This window comes from Xyrauchen texanus, chromosome 34 (assembly GCF_025860055.1).
Source record: "Xyrauchen texanus isolate HMW12.3.18 chromosome 34, RBS_HiC_50CHRs, whole genome shotgun sequence".
NCBI lineage: Eukaryota > Metazoa > Chordata > Actinopteri > Cypriniformes > Catostomidae > Xyrauchen > Xyrauchen texanus.
This window is the reverse complement of record NC_068309.1, coordinates 40,427,290-40,451,117: the sequence shown is the minus strand read 5'-3', so window position 1 is coordinate 40,451,117 and position 23,828 is coordinate 40,427,290. Positions and strand designations below refer to the sequence as shown.

Here is a 23,828-nt window from a genome sequence, read left to right as displayed (position 1 = left end):
ATACCGCTCAGTCATTGTACGTAAGAAGCCCACATGTAAATTAATCGATGGAATCTTAATTACATTTTTATGGAAAAACAAATCCAAAAAAAAAAAGTCAGTGATACTAAATTCTCACAAAAAGGGTGGCTCAAAGTTCATTGATTTTAGCTCACTAAAAACACTATTAAAATAAACTGGCTTAATCGATTTCTCAAAAATCCCACCTCTATTTGGAATATTTTCACCCTCTTTCCAATTCTCACAACTTGGTGGGGCAAAGCTTGTTCTATTATTTTATTATGATATTCTGTCAAGCTATCTAACTTTCACCAACAAGTTCTTTTGCCATTGACTCTCATTTACAAGCATCATTTTTCTCCTCATCGGTGTTACATATGGAACAATAGGAACATTTTATTTGAGAATAAATCTTTGTTCTGTAATCACTGGTTAGGTAATGGAATATTTCATGTTAGACAGCTCTTTAATAACAAAGGTCTGCTTTTTAGGTATACTGAATTTCTTTCAGAATATAATATACCATTAACTCCAAAAGAATTTGCCACAATTATGGATGCTATTCCATCTGGCTTACACTTGATTTTCAAAAATAACACTCTCTTTAGGTTCATTACCCTCTCCCGAAACTGTAAACACACCTATTGGTGAGATATGTTTCACTGAGGAAAAAAGGAAGAAATCATAAAGTAAGAGCTCTATTCCTTGAGAACATTGTCTCTGCCCCGTCTGCAATCTCATATTGGAATGGACTCTTTGATCATTTAAATTGGAAAAATATATGGTCCATGCAACAAATATGTTTCCTCACAAACAAAGTAAAAGAAATATCTTTTAAATTAATTCATAATATTAACCCTGTCAAAAAAGTCTTAAAGAAAAATTTCAGATCTGATTTTGACACTAATTGCTCTTTTTGTCAGAATGACATTGAAACACATTTGTTTTGGTCGTGCAGTTATTCTCTGCAACTTTGAGAAGATGTTAGTGTGTTTATCTCAAGCAATAGTTCAAAGTTTTTCAATGAATCCCAAAACTGTTATTTTTGGATTTGTTGAAGCGGATCCAAATGCCTGCTTTATAATAAATCGAATTATTTTCCTATGTAGATTTTATATTCATAACTGTACGTTTTCGAATTGTAAGCCTATTTTTTTTTTATTATTATTCTTACCAGAGATAAAACAGTATTTGATTACAATTTCATCTTCTCTTAACAAAAAAGCATTCAGAACATGCACAGTTTGCACGGCCTACAAACGTTTTACTTTAATTAGAGTGTAATTTTCTTTTAATTTAAGTATTGCCCTCTTTCTTTAGCTTTCTTTATCTTTTTTTCTTTCTTTCTCGTTTATTATTTTAGTTACTGACTCGTTTTGTTTCCGTTTTGAGTTATGGTGTTAGTAAACTGTTTTCTTAATTAATTGATTTTGTTGTACCACACTGTAAACTGAATCAAATAAAGCATATCAGATCTATATTACGCACGTATTTTCAGCTTGTCCACAAGCACACGCACTTTAGAATTATGAAAATGCGTATCCAAAAACTATGATTCATTTTAAATCAATAGATACACGTTGAAGCATGTTCCAAATGCAAATAATGCACGTTTTGTGTTTTATGTGCCTTAATTAGGCTACTATAATTATTCGAAATCAAATGGAAAACATAATAGATATAACATGGAACACGTTTGCTGAGTGGGATTTATTTCACGACTCCGTTTGTTGTACTCAAAGTCGGTTTCATGAGAGAAAAAAACGAAATATAGTTTCCCGGGAAAATGTGTCGCTAACATTCAGCATGACAATCACTTTTCACTACACATGTAAGTAATGTCACAGGCAATACAAACCAATTATACAAACAATAAACTAAGTTTTTGGCAAGTCACTTTCCTGATCTTAGTATATCACTAAACAAAACTACAAAAAAACAACAACACAAAATAACCCATATTCAACAAATGTGTACATTAAATTGAGCAATATCAATTCACTATTTCAAAAACGAAAAAGGAAAAAACATTATTAGGAAAACATAAAATTATACAGAATGCAATTTTCTTTCAAAGATAAAGGATAATACAGACCGATAACGGCCTATTAAACAAATATGTTCTTTTGGTTCTTATGTACCAAAATGCATGTATATTGTATATTGTTTTCATCTTCTCCAAACAGCATTAGTTTCTGATGAAGTTAATTTCTTAGTGTTTCCGTCCGGTCGGGCTCGAGTGACACACAGGGCGGAAGTGGAGCCATTGCTGTGTGTCGTGGCTTTGAGCTGACAGGATCTTCGCTCGACTCTACTGTAAAACTCACTCATTGAACAGCACTGAGGAGAGCTCGACCCGTCTGTACACACATTCTAGGTATGTGTTTCTCTCTCAGTGTGTTGAAACGTGACGTGTATGATGTTTTTACTCGCGCGAAAGCTAATGCATCAGTGTAGTCACCTCACAACACACTCATATGAACATTCATCTATATTCAGAACGTGATTCTAGCATTTGAGGACTGTCAGTAGTTTGTGATGTTTAAACGGCTTTAGCTCTATTGAGCATCATCAACAGTGACACGTACATACACACACTACTCTGTCAAATAAAACCTCAACATTATTACAAATACACAGATTATACTGTCAGATAAACAGTACTTCCACTCAACAACAACCTCGAATAAGATTATTTTAGTGACTTTTGTGCATCATTTTTGGCACGTTTAATAGGTGCTTGTTGTTGTGATGTTTATGTTATGCTGTCACTTAAAAACTAGCCTAACTTTGAGTTTTGTTTTTAGCCCTTATGTTTCATAGAGGTCTGAGACAACAAGGCCAAAAAATAATAACATACATTGACACTTGTTCAAGACTGTTCCTATACTTCATAAACATGCAGAATGTTACATTACAGGTGTAAAAACCTGAATAAATGCAGTGAATTTTCACATGCTAAGATTTTAAGCTACTCCTGCCTGCAGTTTATTTTTAATTTTTTCTGTAATTTTGCTCAGAGTTTCTTCTTTTAGCCACTCTGATTTCCTTATTCAGTGTGTTCCTGGCCTGATTGTACAAGACTTTATCCCCACCCCTGTAAGCATCCTCTTTGGCTGACAAAGCTGCCTGAGTTCTGCTCTAAACCACGGTTTGACGTTGTTGAACTTTAAATAAGTCCTAGTAGTAGGGCTGGGCAATAAAACGATATCAATATTTATCGCGATATAAAAACTCCATGATATCGACGAAAAGCTTTTGAGTAATTTTCGATATTTAGCCTGTGTTCTACATCTAGACATGCGTGTTGCTAAAAACACTAGCAGTTTGGCTTTCTTATGGTATGTTTCACTGGCGCGTGCAGAACGAATGTGAGCGAGCGCTTTCAATTCCTACCGATGGAAGCCGAGCATCAAGCTCGCGAGGTGGATGGTAAAATTGACAGCAGTGTGGGGCAAGTGGTTCCCTAGCGTTGCGAGTGGCTTTGTGCGGATTTCTTCCACGTCAGTGGAAATGCAGCATCAGAGTGTAAGAAGTTGCTACTGCCCTGCTACGCAGGTCACTGCGTTCTGGATCCGGACCCCAGATTGATTCCATCTTGACTGCAAGACATCATGACGACGGTTACACCCTCTCATCGTCTCTAGTGAGCAGCGCGACAAAACAACAGTGCCGGTTACATCATATCTGATCTTTCTGCGCTGTATTCTTGAATATTTTTCTCTAGCTCTAAAACACGCTTCACTGATGCCCTATCCTGGTCCGCACCCGCATCCTCTTTTCCCCACATGTGCGTAAACATGAGGTGCATGTTTCCAGAGTGACTTTAGACCATAAAGTTTTTTCTTTCTAAATTATTTTTATTAATCAGCATGTTCCAAGACTTTAACCCTCTGGGGTCGACGGACGCGCCGGCGCATCCTGCTGGATATTTTCGTAATTACAGCGGAAACAACTTAAAAAACTCAGTCATTTTGGGGCATACAGATAAGTCTAAGACATCATTAGAGACTATAAAGTGTCTACTTAGTACACTCACAATAACAACAAAATCTTGTGCTCTTGTAAAATAAAGAAAATAAAAAGGGTGAGCTGTCAGCAGTCTCTGTGTTCACGAGCATATTTCTGAAACACGTCACAAAAATGAACTGAAACTCAGCGAATACTTATCACACAAACATGAAACATATGTCTAAAGAAAGCTTAAAATGTCTACTTTTAAATAAAACAATTCAAACTTAAAACAAATATTCTCCTGCAATGTAATCTGTATGAAACAAAGTGATGTACAGTTTCTTCTGGCTCAACTCATTATCTCTAATGTGACCACTCCCACCAGCAGAGCTCGCTATTCATACGCTAATGTGCTGAGATGATCAAGGGAAATGTGCATGCCCCCGACAGTGAGGTTGTAAACACAACACAGCTCAACTTTTCTGCACGTTTGTAATGATACACATTTGAGGAATCTCCTGGATATTAAGGAAGGGTTAACATTTTCCTCAGAAGAAGAGCGGGACTCCGATGAACGTTTGTATTTTGAAGAGCAATTTGATCCAGCCGAGGATACAATTTCAGACGAGTAAGTCCTTTAGTTTTCATTAGCTGTCATGCTATTTTATGAATGTTTAGATTATATTTTAACTAGCGTTTATGCCGCCTCATTATCATCAACAAAGCTTGTGCTTGCAAATATGTGTTCATGTTAAATGAGTAAAATGCACTTTAAATATGCCCATATTAGAAAATTAGCATATTATAATGATTTCTGAAGGATCATGTGACACTGGAGACTGCAGTAATGATGCTGAAAATTCAACTTTGATCACAAATTGCCTTTTACAATATATTCAGATAGAAAACTGTTATGAAATGAGTTATAAAAGTCTTTTAAATTGTAAAAAGGGTTCACACAATGTTTTTACTGTAAAATTTTTTACTTTTACTGTACCAAATAAATGCAGCCTTGGTGAGCAGAAGAGACTTCTTTTAAATGGTAGTGTAGGTCTAAAATTAAGTAAAGTCTTTATGTAAAGAAAATGTATAGTCAGACTTCTTTTAACTTAAAACTTGATTTTGATCATTAAGTCTCCTCACATTCATTCTCTTTCGGTCACATTCCTCATTGATAGGCCCAGGGGAGGCGTCTTTTTTCTCTTCAGGTGTAAATTACCATAATATTCATGATCGTTCACGCCTCCTCGCATATGACTTCCAACACGAAAAGTGTCTTACAAAAGTTAAATTAGTATATTGTTTTGTATGAATGAGTGATCAGGATGGTTTTCACATCATTTTGTAGCATAAACTCTAGGCTACAAGATCCAGTTCTCAAAAGTCTTGTGGACAAATGTTTAGAATGTGTTATATGACCTTATTTCAGTGACTTAAAATTTTAGTTTTTTCAAAAACCATGCATAAACGTTATTTTCTCAAAAATACAAACCTGTACACACATGTTGCTCACATATTATTGTAGCCCAGTTTGTGCTGAATACGGTGCTATCAGACTTTAGCCATTAGTGTGTTTTTAAGCAACTGAAAAAAGCACAAATATCAAGGCATGTCAAAATTTCTCCAGGGCCCAAAACACCCTCAGACCCCAGAGGGTTAATTGTAATGCTCCTTCCATCCGTTTTTTTTTTTATGTATAATTCTCCTCAGGAGCATTATTAAAGTATTTCGGGACAGGACCACAAACCACCTCCACCGATGACACTGCTAGTGAATGGCCCTTACTAACTGTTCTGGTAACTTACTGGTAAAATTCTCTCTCTGAAATGAGAGATTTTTTATTTAAAAAACATCTAATTTCTCTTCTTTTTGGCTGGTTCAGAAACCTGTAGGGCCCCAAACACAATGTTTAGGGCCCCCAAAACCCTAGGGCCAGCTCTGCATATTTGGTTCAGATGGTGTCAAGCGTGTGTGGCGGCAACCAGGTGAGGAGTACAAAAGACAAGTGTGTCTTGCCTACAGTCAAGCATGGTGGTGGGAGTGTCATGGTCTGGGGCTGCATGAGTGCTGCCGGCACTGGGGAGCTACAGTTCATTGAGTGAACCATGAATGCCAACATGTACTGTGACATACTGAAGCAGAGCATGATCCCCTCCCTTCAGAGACTGGGCCGCAGGGCAGTATTCCATTATGATAATGACCCCAAACACACCTCCAAGACGACCACTCCCTTGCTAAAGAAGCTGAGGGTGAATGTGATGGACTGGCCAAGCATGTCTCCAGACCTAAACCTTATTCAGCATCTGTGGGGCATCCTCAAACGGAAGGTGAAGGAGCACAAGGTCTCTAACATCCACCAGCTCCGTGATGTCGTCATGGAGGAGTGGAAGAGGACTCCAGTGGCAACCTGTGAAGCTCTGGTGAACTCCATGCCCAAGAGGGTTAAAGCAGTGCTGGAAAATAATGGTGGCCACACAAAATATTGACACTTTGGGCCCAATTTGGACATTTTCACTTAGGCTGGACTCACTTTTGTTGCCAGCGGTTTAGACATTAATGGCTGTGTGTTGAGTTATTTTGAGGGGACAGCAAATTTACACTGTTATACAAGCTGTACACTCACTACTTTACATTGTAGAAAGTGTCATTTCTTCAGTGTTGTCACATGAAAAGATATAATCAAATATTTACAAAAATGTGAGGGGTGTACCGTAATTTCCGGGCTATAAGCCGCAACTTTTTTCCCACGCTTTGAACCTCGCGGCTTATACAATGACGCGGCTAATATATGGATTTTTCCCGCTTTCAAATTTTATCAAAAAATGTTTTTAAAAAAAACATTCTGTGACGTGCTCAGTTTTTTGGCGGCGTGAAGCTTTCATTAGACCAATGAAATTGCCGAACGGGTTAAGGTCAAAACAACTTTTTTTGTTTACTGTTTAGATTAAATCGAGCGCGCTCAAACTTCCCATCATTATGATTACGGTAGTAATTTTGTCACCCTCACCATGGCAAAGACATGGAGAAACGCATATGATGCTGCTTTCAAGTTGAAGGCGAGTGATCTGTCTGTTGGAAAAGGAAATAGAGCTGCTGCACGGGAGCTTGGTCTTAATGAGTCGATGATAAGACGCTGGAAACAGCAGCGTGAGGAATTGACTCAGTGCAAAAAGACAACTAAATCTGAGGTTATTCAACTCCGACACCGAAGGAGATGACTTCAGTGGTTTCAGTGCACAGGACGAGGAAGATGGTGACCAATGACTTTCTTGGTAGGCTACTGTTTACTGCAAATGTTTTATTACAAGCCGTGTGTGGCAGCGGGCGTGGTCAAGCGCCGTCCGGAGAGAAAGCGGTAAGGCGCTTACACCTGCGCTTAAATTATGTCTAACACCGGTGTCTAATTTCAAGTGCCCTGCTTCACGTGTCCTTCTTGGGAAAACTGTCACACGGGCACCAGTGTGACAGTTTTCAGCAGGGCACTTGATGTTCCAGGTAAGGCTTTTAATGGCCACAGCAATGTTTAGAATCAATTTTATAAAGTTTCTCAATTCTTCTATGCGCCAACACTAGACTGACGTGTGTCACTCTCTCAGCTCTGTGGCTGCTGCCTTTTTATGCCGCTCTCCCCATGCTTACTGAAATTAGACACCGGTGTTAGACATGATTTAGCTCAGGTGTAAGCGCCTTTACCGCTTTTCTCTCCCGGACGGCGCTTGACTACGCCCCCGCTGCCACACCGTGTTTCGTTAAAGCCTATTTATTTTTGTTACAAGCCGTGTTTCGTTAAAGCCTGAGTAAAGTTCATTTGTTTCAATGTACCGGTAGGCACCTGCGGCTTATAGACAGGTGCGGCTTATTTATGTTCAAAATAATATTTTATTTAAAAATCAGTGGGTGAGGCTTATATTCAGGTGCGCTCAATAGTCCGGAAATTACGGTATTTAGACTGTTTAGGATTTAGTTTTTTCTTCTTTTTTTGGAAATTTGCAAATATGATTGAATATCGTGATAAATATTGATATCGAATTATGTGAAAAAGAATATCATGATAATATTTTTTGCCATATCGCCCAGCCCTACCTAGTAGGAATGCACATATCCTCACAGAAATTGTTATATGATGTAAGAGTATCTGTGAGCTCGTCCAGGTCTGTGGCTCAAAAACACTCCAATCTGTGCAATCGAAGCAGGCTTGTAGTTCCCGCTCTGCTTCATTTGTCCATCTCTGTACAGTCCTTTCTACTGGCTTGGTTTATTTTAATTTCTGCCTGTAGGTTGGAAGAAGATGAACCAGACAGTGATCAGAGATTCCTAAAGCTGCTCTAAGGACAAACTATAAGGAAAAATATGACTAAACACAGGACAAAGAAACAAAAACAACAAAAAAACTGAAGAGCTGCACAACGAGGCGGCCATCTTGTTACGCAGTCCGTATGTAGGCCTCAGTCAGGCTTTATGACTGTATGTAGGCCTGCTTTTGTCTCATATCTGAGTACATGAGACCCATCAGTTATAACTAATGTAGTAAAGCAACAGGCAATATATTCACTTATCTGGTATGCACATAAAAAAAAAAATATTCGAAGATTTACGCATTTTCATTTCATAACAAAATTCCATCAAATTGAATTGAGCAATCTTTAGTAAGAAATTAAATAAACCTTAAATATTTTTAAGTTGTATTAATAGTTTTATAAATTACTTTAAGTTAAACATTGCACAATTTATTTTGTGTGGCCACTAGGGCTGCAGGATTTGGACAAAAAGTCATATTGCGATTATTTTGAAAAAGTTTGCGATTTGAACTGCGATTATGATGGTGATGTTTTCCACATGTTCAACTGCAAAAAGGCAACTGGGGATTTCACACTTGAGCCCTCTTAAAAAGAACAGTTCACCCACAAACAAATAAATATATAAACAGTGAAACAAAGTCTTCTTCATATCCAAATGTTACCATCCACCGTGTACCTGTTTTTGTCAATTTTGTGACAGGATCTCAGCCCACTAATCATCATTATTAGTTTTTGAAATACAGTCAACTTGAATATTAGGGATGCTCCAATCAGGATTTTAACATCCGACACTGATCTCCAGTTTTCATCTCATCAATCGATGCTGATCATTTAACTTTTTATCAGCAGCTCTGTCAAAACTGGTTATATGTAAGCTTTCTGCTCAATGTCACTGTTACAGGGTGATACAGGGATAGAATCTGCAACCTAGTTGTGATTAGCACCAGGAAGGCTGTTGATAGTATAGATCAAGATGGCGGCGCGAATGCATCGCGATGCTCAGTGTCTCCAGATTCTGCAAATTAGTGGTAATATGCTTGTTTATCTCAAGTATTCTCAGTAAAAACAGTTTAGCGTACATTTCGTACACCCGACAGGAACTTTTGGTCATCGGTTCCAGCAATTCTGACATCGTTATTAGCGTATTTCCAGAGATCGCTAAACCAACGGGACCTCCGAACATCCCCACACCAACTGGAGGGCTCTTCAGACGGACACGCAAACAACGCCGTAGGGGATCACGTGGAGGAATTCGAGTGAGGCTAAAGCTAACCCCACATCGACTCGCTCTTTCAAGCCTTTTTGTCTCCAATGTTCGCTCGCTGGTGAAAAAAATGGATGAACTGCGGCTGCGGATCACCACACACAGATTGATTGCAACATCATGATTTTCACAGAAACCTGGCTTAACAGCGGAATACCCAACATCGCTATCGAGCTAGCTGGACGCTGCCTCCTCCGTGCGGACAGAACAGCTGTTGACTGCGTTAAGACCAGAGGTGGGGGTTTGTGCATTTATGTCAACAAAACGTGGTGCACGGACACCACCATCGCCGAGAGTAACTGCTCAGCTAACCCTGAGTATCTCATTAAGTGTAGACCTTTCTATTTGCCCAGAGAGTTTATATCAACTGTAGTAACAGCAGCCTACATACCACCGGATGCTAATGCAAAGATTGCCATGAAAGAACTGCATTCTGCTATCATTAAACAACAAACTCTGCATCCCGAGGCAGCCTACATTATCGCGGGTGACTTCGACCACTCGAATTTAAAGACTGTACTGCCTAAATTCCATAAAAATGTATCATGCCCCACAAGAGGAGGAAAGATTTTAGACCAAGTCTGCACAAATATAGCTGATGCATACAAAGCTACTCTCCTACCCCATCTAGGACACTCAGATCACCTCTCTTTGTTTCTACTGCCCAAGTATTTAGCACTCATCAAACGTGTGAAACAAACAATAAGGACAGTAAAAGTGTGGCCAGAAGGAGCTGACTCAGCACTTCAGCAACGTTTTGGAAACACTGACTGGAGAGTGTTCGCAACTCAGGCCACCCACGACTCCCACACGGACATTGTTTCAAATGCCTCCTCCGTTCTGACTGCATAAACTCAAACATCAACAGTGTCACCACCCTCAAACAGATTACCACTTTCCCTAACCAGAAGCCATGGATGAACAGTGAGGTCAGACTCCTGCTGAAGGCACGAGACATTGCATTCAGATCAGGTGATGCTCAAGCCTATAGCTCATCCAGGGCTAACCTGAATAGGGGCATCAAAAAGACCAAGCACAACCACACGCTAAGGATTGAGGATCACTTCAAGAACAACTCCGCATGTGGCAAGGCATCCAGGCCATCCAGACCACAGACTACAAAGCTACTAACTCCACCCCCGTCACTGACACCTCCTTGCCTGATGAGCTGAACCACTTCTATGGCTGCTTCAATAGGGACAACAAGGAAGTGGCCATCAAGGCTGTGGTCTCTGCAGTTCACCAGCCCCTCACACTCTCCTCAAACGATGTGTGTGTGTTCTGTTCTGAGCAGGATTAATGCACGCAAGGCTGCTGGTCCTGATGGTATCCCCGAACGCGTACTCCGGGCCTGTGCTGTGCAGCTGACTGAGGTTTGGACTGACATATTTAATCTGTCACTAGACCAAGCAGCTGTCCCCACGTGCTTTAAAACCACCTCCATCGTGCCGGTGCCAAAACACTCCAATGCAACAAGCCTTAATGACTTCCGTCCAGTTGCACTCACCCCCATCATTATGAAGTGCTTCGAGAGGCTGGTCCTGGCCCATCTCAAGACCTGCTTATCACCCTCACTGGACCCCTTCCAATTCGCCTACCATCAGAACAAGAGCACAGAGGATGCCATCTCTACGGCACTTCACTCTGCCCTATCCCACCTTGACAATAGCAACACCTATGTGAGAATGCTGTTCATTTAACTTTAGTTCAGCATTCAACACCATCATCCCCTCCAAACTGATCACCAATCTCAGTGAACTGGGCATCAATTCCTCCCTCTGTAACTGGATTCTGGACTTCCTAACCAACAGACCTGTTTGTTATGTTAGCTAACCACACCTCCTCAACCATCACCCTGAACACCGGCGTACCACAGGGATGTGTGCTGAGCCCTCTCCTTTACTACCTCTTCACCTACGACTGCACACCTGTACATGGCTCTAACACCATTGTCAAGTTCGCAGACGACACTGCGGTGATTGGTCTCATCAGTAACAACGATGAGATGACATACTGGGAGGAGGTCCAGCACCTATTATCGTGGTGCACTGACAACAACCTGGCTCTCAACACTAAGAAGACCAAAGAGCTCATTGTGGACTTCAGGAAGTCTAAAGCTGGCACACACACACCCATTTCTATCAATGGGACTGAGGTGGAGTGTGTAACCAGCTTCAAGTTTCTGGGTGTCCACATCTCTGAGGACCTCTCTTGGACCCTAAACACCCCTACCCTGATCAAGAAGGCTCACCAGCGTCTCTTCTTTCTGAGGAGACTCAAGAAGGTCCACCTGTCTCCTCAGATCCTGGTGAACTTCTACCACTGCACCATCGAGAGCATCCTCACAAACTGTGTCTCAGTTTGGTATAGCAACTTCTCTTCCCATGACCGGAAAGCACAGCAGAGGGTGTTGAAAACTGCCCAACGCATCACAGGTTCCTCGCTCCCCTCCATCGAGGCCATCCAGGGTAAGCGATGCTTCCGTAAGGCGCGCAGCATCATCAAAGTCTGTTCCCACCCCAACCACAGACTGTTCACCCCACTCCCCTCCGGGAGGCGATTCAGGTCTCTCCGCACCCGTACCAGCAGGTTCAGAGGAAGCTTCTTTCCTGCAGCTGTCACCCTACTGAACTCTAGCTCTGCATCCCGGTGACAATTGACTACCCACCCCCCGGACACTACCCTATTCCACCCATTCTGTTCTATTATTTATTTAAATGTACATACTGTAATTACACCTATACATAGTCATATTCTACTGCTCTTCATACTATTCATCCTGTACATACACTTATTCTTACTGCTCTTATAATGTTACCACACTGCACATAGCTGTACATACTGTACATATCTATCTGTATGGTTTATACAGATTATCCATATTTACTGTTTTTCTTACTATATATTCTGCTAATACACTGCATATATCTATATTATTCTACTACTATTTTAAATTTCACTGCTACTACATTGCACATATCTGTACATGTTGTTCATACACTGCTCATATTACATAGCCATATTTATTCTGCTCTTATAACACCTGCCTATGCACCACCTGTCTATACTTGATTATCACATTGCTTTTTTGCACTTCTGGTTGGACGCAAACTGCATTTCGTTGTCTTTGTACTCTGCACAATGACAATAAAGTTGAATCTAATCTAATCTTAACTACATTTCCCTGTTGGTAAAACCATAGATGTTGACTAGTTTTTGCTGTCAAAAATAATGTTGGTTGATTAAATAATTCAGTATACACAACACATAATTTTAAAATATACATTTTATTCCTTATACTAGGGCTTAAAAACTAGTTGGCTTATACAAACTATTCTTTACTGTATATACAGTAGTCCTAAAGAATGAGGCTTAATGTCAAACTGAAGTTGAACTGATAACCCATTGGTGTACTTAAATTTAAAGTGACAGTTTTGGTTAGTTTGTCACCATTTAATTATTTTATTATACTAAATTTAGCAATGCATTATATTATAGTAACTAAATATTTTATATAGATTTATTATATGTATGTTCCTTCCTTTTCATTTTGTTGGATGTTGGTAATATTAGTTCCGCTTTCACTTGTTTCCGCAGGGACTGTAATAAGGGCGTCACGTTCTCTCGTGAGGTAAACAAATGACAGGAGAAGAGATAAAGAGATGTTTCTGGACTCTACAGGTGTTCCTGTTAATGCTGTTTGCTCAATCATTTAATAAAGATATTTGAATTATACCCCATCTTGTAATCTGCGTTATTATTATGATGCCTGTTCCTTGCGGAGACCGAGATGCTGCTACAGCGGATAATAATAAAAACCGCTTCATGCAGGACGCGCATGTTTAGTGTAAATAAAGTGTTTAGCTCACATAAGCAAACGGAACTGAACTCGGAGCACTTCTGTTACTCTAAGCATGAGAGGGAGTTGTGGAGCACAGAACCGCTCTGAAAACACTGTAACAATGCGCTAATTTAATATAGACTGGACTGAGCAGCGCAAATAAACTTTGAATGGAGCAGACTATTTATTTATTTATTTAATTAAATCTCAGCCCTTTGCAATTTAATAATCGCACAAGTTCATATCGCGGTTTCGATTTTATTTCGATTAATTGTGCAGCCCTAGTGGCCACCATTATTTTCCAGCACTGCTTTAACCCTCTTGGGCATGGAGTTCACCAGAGCTTCACAGGTTGCCACTGGAGTCCTCTTCCACTCCTCCATGACGACGTCACAGAGCTGGTGGATGTTAGAGACCTTGTGCTCCTCCACCTTCTGTTTGAGGATGCCCCACAGATGATCAATAGGGTTTAGGTATTGAGACATGCTTTGCCAGTCCATCACCTTCACCCTCAGCTTCTTTAGCAAGGCAGTGGTCGTCTTGGAGGTGTGTTTGGGGTCGTTATCATGCTGGAATACTGCCCTGCGGCCCAGTCTCTGAAGGGAGGGGATCATGCTCTGCTTCAGTATGTCACAGTACATGTTGGCATTCATGGTTCCCTCAATGAACTGTAGCTCCCCAGTGCCGGCAGCACTCATGCAGCCCCAGACCATGACACTCCCTCCACCATGCTTGACTGTAGGCAAGACACACTTGTCTTTTGTACTCCTCACCTGGTTGCTGCCACACACGCTTGACACCATCTGAACCAAATACGTTTATCTTGGTCTCATCAGACCACAGGACATGGTTCAGGTAATCCATGTCCTTAGTCTGCTTGTCTTCAGTAAACTATTTTTGGGCTTTCTTGTGCATCATCTTTAGAAGAGGCTTCCTTCTGGGACGACAGCCATGCAGACCAATTGATACAGTGTGCGGCGTATGGTCTGAGCACTGACAGGCTGACCCCCCCCCCACCCCTTCAATGCAGCAATGCTGGCAGCACTCATACGTCTATTTTCCAAAGGCGACCTCTGGATATGACGCTGAGCACGTGCACTCCACTTCTTTGGTCGACCATGGCGAGGCCTGTTAAACCGCTGTATGGTCTTGGCCACCGTGCTGCAGCTGAATTTAGGGTCTTGGCAATCTTCTTATAGCCTAGGCCATTTCATGTAGAGCAACAATAATTTTTTTCAGATCCTTAGAGAGTTCTTTGCCATGAGGTGCCATGTTGAACTTCCAGTGACCAGTATGAGGGAGTGTGAGAGTGATGACACCAAATTTAACACACCTGCTCCCCATTCACATCTGAGACCTTGTAACACTAACGAGTCACATGACACCGGGGAGGGAAAATGGCTAATTGGGTCCAATTTGGAAATTTTCACTTAGGGGTGTACTCACTTTTGTTGCCAGTGGTTTAGACATTAATGGCTGTGTGTTGAGTTATTTTGAGGGGAAAGCTAATTCACACTTTGCTACAATGTTAAGTATTGAATGTACAGCTTGTATAACAGTGTCATTTCTTCAGCGTTGTCACATGCAAAGATATAATCAAATATTTACAAAAATGTGAGGGGTGTACTCACTTTTGTGAGATACTGTATGATGAAAATTGAGCCTAATGACACGTACTTTAGGAAACGAAATGGCCAAATAAATGGCATATTAAAATCATCACAATATTCACAATGTTTTTTATTGCCAGCAAAATTATCGGCAATCACGAACCATGGTTATTTAAAGACAGTCTAAAAGCTAGTCTGTTTGTGGTACTTAAAGCAGTACCTACTCAACTGCAACAACGATGGAGGCTAGAGTTTCCTTGAACTCAAGCAGTGCTTATAAACACCATCTATCCATATTCTTACACAATACTTATGTTTATAAGTAAATGATTAAAAAGAAGAGTTAAAATGAAAATCAAACAATACAAAAAAAATAGGATGGATAAAATAAACATATTTGCACAATAAACAGTTACAGTTATGAATTCCTAAAATACCTAAAATGATTTCTACCCACAGTTCTAAATGGTTACGCCCACTTGCTAAAAATGTGACAAAAATAATTACTTGGAACACCGTTAAAATCCAGTGATGAGAGAATACTTTACAGGCTTACCAACACAATCACCCGGCCCTGGTTTAGGTTACTGTAATCTTTTCTACAAGACCAAATGATGATTGTTGAAAATGCCAAGTTTTGTCCTGGATAATGTCTTCATATTTTAATATTTCAATACATTTGCTTTCAGAATTCCCACAGCCTGGATATGTCCTTCATATTTGACTGGATTTATAGTGGATTTAGTAGTGTTCTACAGTTCCTAGGTAAGTTCTTCTGTCACTTCCACAGTGTAATCCTTTAACATATTTGCTTGATAATTGAACTGAAGCTTTGTAGATCTGTACAATGCTGAGTACAGGATATCTTGTACTGCGCAATTATTGTTCCTATCAGTAATTATCAGCAGAAGTTAGGGCTGCACGATTATAGCAAAAATCACAATTGTCAATTATTGAACTTGATATTGGAATCGCGATTATTAACGTCCATAAAAATATAAAATTACCGTGATGTCACAAAGCAAGCAATCATGTGGTTCTTACAGTAGCAGATTTCAATGGTGGATATGAGCTGCGCTCCAGTTTCTTTTAAGCATTATATTGTATTGTATTTTATATTGTAATAATGTTTGTTAAGGTAAGGTGATTCTTTTTTTATTTTTTTTTTTTTTATGGATATCTATGGTATGGAATACATTAAATTATTGCTAAATTACTGCTTAAATTATCACGTACAGTAAATAATATGGCATATTCAATATTCAAACTTATTAACAGCTTTGCGTTCAGTAAGCCCTATAGTGGCGGGACGGGATATAAATTCTATCTATTCTAAATCCTATAAGTTCTACAAACAATACCCCATAATGACAACATGAAGGAAGTTTGTTTGAAATCTTTGCAAATGTATTAAAAATAAAAAAATAAAAAATTCACATGTACGTAAGTATTCACAGCCTTTGCATGACACTCAAAATTGAGCTCAGGTGCATCCTGTTTCCACTGATCATCCTTGAGATGTTTCTACAACTTGATTGGAGCCCACCTGTGGTAAATTCAGTTGATTGGACATGATTTGGAAAGGCACACACCTGTCTATATAAGGTTCCACATGTCAGAGCACAAACCAAGCCATGATTTCCAAGGAATTGTCTGTGCACTGTGACCTCCATCATCCGTAAATGGAAGAAGTTTGGAATCACCAGGACTCTTCCTAGAGCTGGCCGCCCGGCCAATCTGAGCGATCGGGGGAGATGGGCCTTAGTCAGGGAGGTGACCAAGACACACTGACAGAGCTCCAGCGTTTCTCTGTGGAGAGAGGAGAACCTTCCAGAAGAACAACCATCTCTGCAACACTCCACCAATCAGGCCTGTATGGTAGAGTGGCCAGACGGAAGCCACTCCTCAGTATAAGGCACATTACAGCCCGCCTGGAGTTTGCCACAAGGCACCTGAAGACAGACTATCAGACCATGAGAAACAAAATTCTCTGATCTGAAGATTGAATTCTTTGGCCTGAATGGCAAGCGTCATGTCTGGAGAAAACCAGGCACCGTTCATCACCTGGCCAATACCATCCCTACAGTGAAGCATGGTGGTGGCAGCATCATGCAGTGGGGATGTTTTTCAGCGGCAGGAACTGGGAGACTAGTCAGGATTGAGGGAAAGATGAATGCAGGAATGTACAGAAACATCCTTGATGAAAACCTGCTCCAGAGCGCTCTGGATCTCAGACTGGGGTGAAGGTTCATCTTCCAACAGGACAACGGCCCCAAGCACACAGCCAAGATGACAAAGGAGTGGCTATGGTACAACTTTTTGTATGTCCTTGAATGGCCCAGCCAGAGCCCAGACTTGAACCCGATTGAACATCTCTAGAGAGATCTGAAAATGGCTGTGCATCGATGCTCCTCATCCAACCTGATGGAGCTTGAGAGGTCCTGCAAAGAAGAATGGGAGAAACTGGCCAAAAATAGGTGTGCCAAGCTTGTAGCATCATACACAAAAAGACTTGAGGCTGTAATTGGTGCCAAAGGTGCTCAGAGGGGTTACCAGGATATCATGTTTGGGGGGGGCATTTGGCTTGTTTGGGGGCAACATAAACAATTGAAAAACCGGCGCAAAATTAGGCTATACTACACAATCTGTTTTAGTGCATATATTTTTCTAAGCCAGGAACCCAGAGATAGGCACAGGGCCCCTATTAGACTATAGGGCTTAAACTGGATTTTTGTTGTGTCAGACCTCACTCATCTGCTAGCGATGGAAACATATGCACAAAACAATCCACTTTTAAATTGTAATTTATCATCAGATGCAGAGGCGTTTCCAGCATTGAAGGACATCCGGGGCTTAGCCCAGACAATTTTATTTTCATTTGATTTTATTGAATCATCTGTGATGCAAAAGAACAGATACAGCACATAACTTATTGCAAATCAGCTTCAAACAACTAATTCATCAAGTGCTACATATGTCAAATTGTAGACCAATACCATTGAAGAAAATGTATTGGGAAGAACAGATCAGTGGGATTGCCCTAATATCTATCATGATTCTTGAATTATCATGTACATTAACATAAAGTCATCACAAAAGAGTTATATTAAAGTGAGGTAAAAAAAAATATTGAATATAAATAATTTATATTTTTTGACATAAATAGTCAAAATGATGTATATGATCCTAAGTTAAAGCAATACATGAATGACTTTAGTCTAAGTTCATTGACACACTATGGCATCGAACTGTATATAATTCTCATCATCTCTATGAGAATAATTCATCTGTCAAAATCCTTTCATTAGGATCATTCAGATAAATAATGTTTCACTTTTAACTTTCTCTAAAGTAAAGTGACTTATTAATTGTTACCAGTTTCCATGCCTGATTCTGGCACAGCTGCTGCTGCTGCTCCTCAGTCTGTAGCTCATCTTTGCTACACTCTACAAAACCATTTAATCAAATCAAAGTGTATATTTCCTACAAACTAATATCACAAAACAAGTCATACATACATTTTATGTTAATGCTTATTGGTTAACCTTAGCGAAAACAACACCTGATAAACAAGAAAAGTACGCTGCGAACGGGGCTCGAACCGTGGTCTCTGGCGTGAGAGGCGACTGCGTTAACTCGGAGCTACCAAGCAGCGTCAATTTAAACAAGCAGGTTAGAGGCTACAACTCTTGAGGTTTAGCCTACTGTGGGTGAAAGCCAGCTAGATGATGATCTTAAGACTTTAAGGACAAAAACAAATGTGAATTCTTACCCACTGACTTCTTTCGGAAAAATCCCCAAAGCCTCATTTGCTTAATTTTTGCTGTCTTTCCTGCTAATTGCCGTTAACTCGCCACTAAGTAACGTTAGTTGATGTCAACGACTGTGCAAGCTCCTCCTCTACCTGCTGCATATTCAACAGAGGAAGAAACGGAGTTGCCCATAGACTACTGACAGCAAAGGAACTTATTCTATAGGCTAGATTATGCCTATGTCTATTTTTACAGGCTGTATGCAGTATGTGCAAAGCCAAAGCAAAATGAAATAAGGCAACTTATGATTTCGGGGGTTTACATAGGCTTTTGTCCGGTTTCATATTTGTCAGTCAACTATTCAAAATACATTCGGGGCTACACTCAAAACAACAGATGGACAGATTATTTCTCAAATTCTCAGGGGAGGCAGAGCTTATCCTAGGGGAGGCACAGCCTCCCCCTAGACACGCCCCTGCAGGTGCTTCAACAAAGTATTGAGCAAAGGCTGTGAATACTTATGTACATGTGATTTTTTTTTTTTTTTTTTTTTTTAATAATACATTTTTTAATTTTTATTTTTAATAAGTTTGCAAAGATTTCAAACAAACTTCTTTCACATTGTCATTATGAGGTATTGTTTGTAGAAGTTTGAGGAAAATAATGAATTTAATCCATTTTGAAATAAGGCTGTAGCATAAAAAAATGTGGAAAAAGTGAAGAGCTGTGAATACTTTCCGGATGCACTGCATGTTCAAAGCGAGCAGTGCAATATGCGATGAATCCAAAGTTCTTTTCGCTCTTGTTCTACAGGTTATTTTAAAGTGTCAGGTGATGTTTCTTCATTATTAGTTTTTGGGTGCCATGTGAACAGAACTAGAACATAAAGCAAGCATCTGGGCATTAAGACGGGTTAAAACTTGTGCATTAGGATCAGTTGTCTTTACTGATGACGGAGGACTAATCTATGTGGCTCTGATTGGCCACTGCTGTTTCGTTGCTCAACAGACATGTTAGTGATTGGTTATAATACTCAAATATAAACCATTGATGCAGCAGGAGCAGACTTTAATTGAAAGCTGTAATCATCAGTTTTCACAATTACATTATCGTTGCAGCCGTAATCGTAATTGCGATTAGTTTTCGATTAATTGTGCAGCTTAAACAGAGGTAATTATCGAGAATCATCAGGCCCTCCATTTGTTAAATTACAGACATTACATTTTATTGATCTTCTGGTCTGTAGCCTTCTTCAGATAATGTATAAAACAAATCATAATTTATTGTCAAAGAATTTACAAAATGTTTGAAGTGAGAGAGTCAATGCCACCTTAAAGTGACTTGGATGTTCAAAAGTGTGGACGTATTTAAACAATATATGGTATTCTATTAAAGGGGTGAAATTATGGATTGAACATAAAATTGAATAAAACATGTGCAAAATGACTAAATTTATGAAAATGTCTCAAATTAATCTGTCTAAAAAGTATGAGTAAAACATGTGCAAAATGACTAAATTTATGAAAATGTCTCAAATTAATCTGTCTAAAAAGTATGAAATAGTGATCTCTGACAATGTTCACTGTATTTTTATTTTTATGGTAATTACCTTGTTTACTTTTTTTGATCTGTTAAAATAACTATTTACTATGGAGTAATACATTTATGCTGTATATCCACTTTGGGCATTCAACTGATCACAATGTATAGTCTGTTAATATTAATAATATTATTAATAACGTGAAAAATTACTATTACACTTTGAAAAAAAAATTCAGAACTTCTTAAACTACTTCAAAGCGTTATCATCAAAAAATCCTCCACGTGCAGCAATGACAGCTTTGCAGATCCTTGGCATTCTAGCTGTCAGTTTGTCCAGATACTCAGGTGACCTTTCACCTCACACATCCTGTAGCACTTGTCATAGATGTGTCTGTCTTGTCGGGCACTTCTCACGCACCTTACAGTCTAGCTGATTCCACAAAAGCTCAATGGGGTTAAGATCCATAACACTCTTTTCCAATTATCTGTTGTCCAATATCTGTGTCTTTGCCCACTCTAACCTTTTCTTTTTGTTTTTCCTGTTTCAAAACTGCCTTTTTCTTTGCAATTCTTCCCATAAGGATTGCACCCCTGAGTCTTCTCTTTACTGTTGTACATGAAACTGGTGTTGAGCGGGTAGAATTCAATGAAATTGTCAGCTGAGGACATGTGAGGGGCCTACTTCTCAAACTAGAGACTCTGATGTACTTCTCCTCTTGTTTAGTTGTACATCTGGCCTTCCACATCTCTTTCTGTCCTTGTTAGAGCCAGTTGTCCTTTGTCTTTGAAGACTGTATTGTACCGCTTTTGTAGGAATTCTTCAGTTTTTTGGCATTGTATAGCATGCATTCCTCAAAACAATGATTGACTGATGAGTTTCTAGAGAAAGTTGTTTCTTTTTTGCCATTTTTGACCTAATATTAACCTTAAGATATGCCAGTCTATTGCATACTGTGGCATCTCAAAAACAAACACAAAAACATTAAGCTTTATTTAATGAACCAAATAGCTTTCAACTGTGTTTGATATAATGGCAAGTGATTTTCTAGTACCAAATTTGCAATTTAGCTTGATTACTCAAGGATAAGGTGTTGGGGCACCTGGGTAGCTCAGCGAGTAAAGACGCTGACTACCACCCCTGGAGTCACAAGTTTGAATCCAGGGCGTTCTGAGTGACTCCAGCCAGGTCTCCTAAGCAACCAACTTGACCCGGTTGTTAGGGAAGGTAGAGTCACATGGGGTAACCTCATCATTGCTATAATGTGGTTCTCTCGCTCGGTGGGCTGCGTGGTGAGTTGTGCTGCGGAGAATAGAGTGAAGCCTCCACACGCTCTGTCTCCACGGTAATACGCTCAAGCCACGTGATTAAGATGCGTGGATTGACAGTCTCAGACTGAGATTCGTCCTCTGCTGCCATGAGGACCTAGAGCACATTGGGCATTCCAAATTAGGAAGAAAAGGGGGGAACATAAAAAAAGAAAAAGAAAAAAGGATAAGGTGTTGGAGTGATGGCTGCTGGAAATTGGGCCTGTCTAGATTTGATCGAAAATGACTATTTTCACTTTGGCTTTGACCACAGGGATATTTGTTGAGGGTTATGGTGGGGTTGAGAATTGGGAAGGGGGAAGGGAATAATTGGGGTTAAAAGTTGATTCTGTGTATATATGTTTTGCTTTTCTGTTTAATTTGTTAGAATCAATAATAAAAAAAGACTTCTTTCAAATAGTGATTGTGCAGTTTTTTACATCAGTAATGTCCTTACTGAATGCCACTTTGGTGAATTAAAGTACCAATTTCCTTCTGAAACAGTATGTATACATATAGTACTGTGCAAAAGTCTAATAAGGCACATAAGATGTTTAACAAAAACATTTGTCTTAAGGTGGTTATTTATATCTTTAGCTGTAGTGTGTCAATAGGAAATATACATTTTAGACTCCCAAACATTACTTTAGCAAAGAGAATAGACTTTAAAAACATGTAGCCCTTCAACAGATGGTATGGCTGGGATTACATGAAGAGACAGAAGCAATTGAGACAGCCGAACTTTAGCGAATTCTCCAAGAAGCTTGTTGAGTCAATTTTATTTGTATAGCGCCTTTCACAACACACATCGTTTCAAAGCAGCTTTACAGAAGATCAGCATTAACAGACGATAAAACTGTAATGTCTATAATGTCGATGAATCATCATTGTGTAATTAGATAAAATACGATTTGTTTATCATGTTAAAAATAATTAATTAATAATTGTATTAATAACCCAAATGAGCAAGCTGAAAGCAACTGTGGCAAGGAACACAAACTCCATAAGATGTGGATTAATGGAGTAAAATAACCTTGGGAGAAACCAGACTCACTGTGGGGGCCAGTTCCCCTCTAGCTAACATCATGAATATAATGTATTACTATATGTATAGTTATACAATAATATTACTTATGTATAGTTAACGTCATGGTTTAAAATGATTAAGCAAGTAAGTGTTAAGGGTCAGTGTTTAAACATCAATTTTGTTTGAACTGTAAGATTAATGACCACAGGCTTTGAAGTCCATACTGGATTAACTGCAGAAGTTCACATAGATGCAATTGTCCTTGTTAATTGGCTGATGAAGGCTTTTGTTGGCAATTGTTAGTCTATGCGTTCCATTTCAAGATTGTAGTTCATCAATAGACCGAGGTGATGCAGGCAGAGATCAGGGATGTGAAACGCATTTCAACCTGGCTGGTATTCAGACAATGACATATGAAGTATCCCATGTCTTATGGTTGGAGTTGGCATCAGTTCGTCCTCTGAAGTCCATCATAATAGACTGAAGTTATGTTTGACTGGCACCGGCTGCATTTAGTCATCATCATGTAGCAGTGGAGTCCAACACGAAGCATGAATGGTGCTGGATCCAGCCGGTTCTGGTGACCTCAGGATAGGAGTCCCGATGTTTAGACAGGGAAACAAATTAAATAATATAAACATAGATGCCATTCAATTTATTGCAGAGTTAGATCATGCTCAATGTTTCTGGTTCCGGCAGACCCAACTAAAGCAGCCTAATTGTGGGTTGGAGGATAAATTAGGTGTATGCCGGGCTAAATGGATGAGTCCTGAAGTGTCTTTAGTGTCTAAGTCCCGAACAGTGTTAGGGAGACTATTCCATAGTTTTGGAGCCAAATATGAAAAGGATCTACTTTTGTAGATTTTGATATTCTAGGAACTATTAACAGGCCAGAATTTTGTGATCTTAATGAACTTGATGGAATATAGCGTGACAGAAGATCACTTAAGTACTGCGGAGCTAGACCATTCAAAGCTTTGTACGTAGTTAACAGAATTTTAAAATGAATATGGAATTTAACAGGTCGCTAATATAATGATGATAAAATGAGGCTAATATGATCATATTTCTTGGTTCTTCTATCTATTTGATTTTCAAAGGACAGATTGGTATCAAATATAACAGCTAAGTTCTTCGCTGTTGAAGATGATGTAACGGTACATCCATCGAGAGTCAAATTATATTGTAGTGGCTTTTTTTTTTTTTTTTTAAAGAGTTTTTTGGTCCAATAATTA

General features: G+C 39.4%; 1 protein-coding gene across 1 annotated transcript in view; it reads left to right on the top strand.

Annotated features, from left to right (window-relative positions):
- Window positions 1–2,216: 2,216 nt before the first annotated feature.
- The window catches only part of LOC127627411 (GTP-binding protein SAR1a-like), a 39,944-nt gene continuing 18,332 nt past the window's right edge, over window positions 2,217–23,828 (top strand). The window contains exons 1-2 of the mRNA XM_052103752.1: window positions 2,217–2,377; window positions 15,657–15,732. Of these exons, the coding sequence (XP_051959712.1) occupies window positions 15,675–15,732 (58 nt within the window). The 5' untranslated portion in view covers window positions 2,217–2,377; window positions 15,657–15,674. The remainder of the gene's footprint in view (window positions 2,378–15,656; window positions 15,733–23,828) is intronic.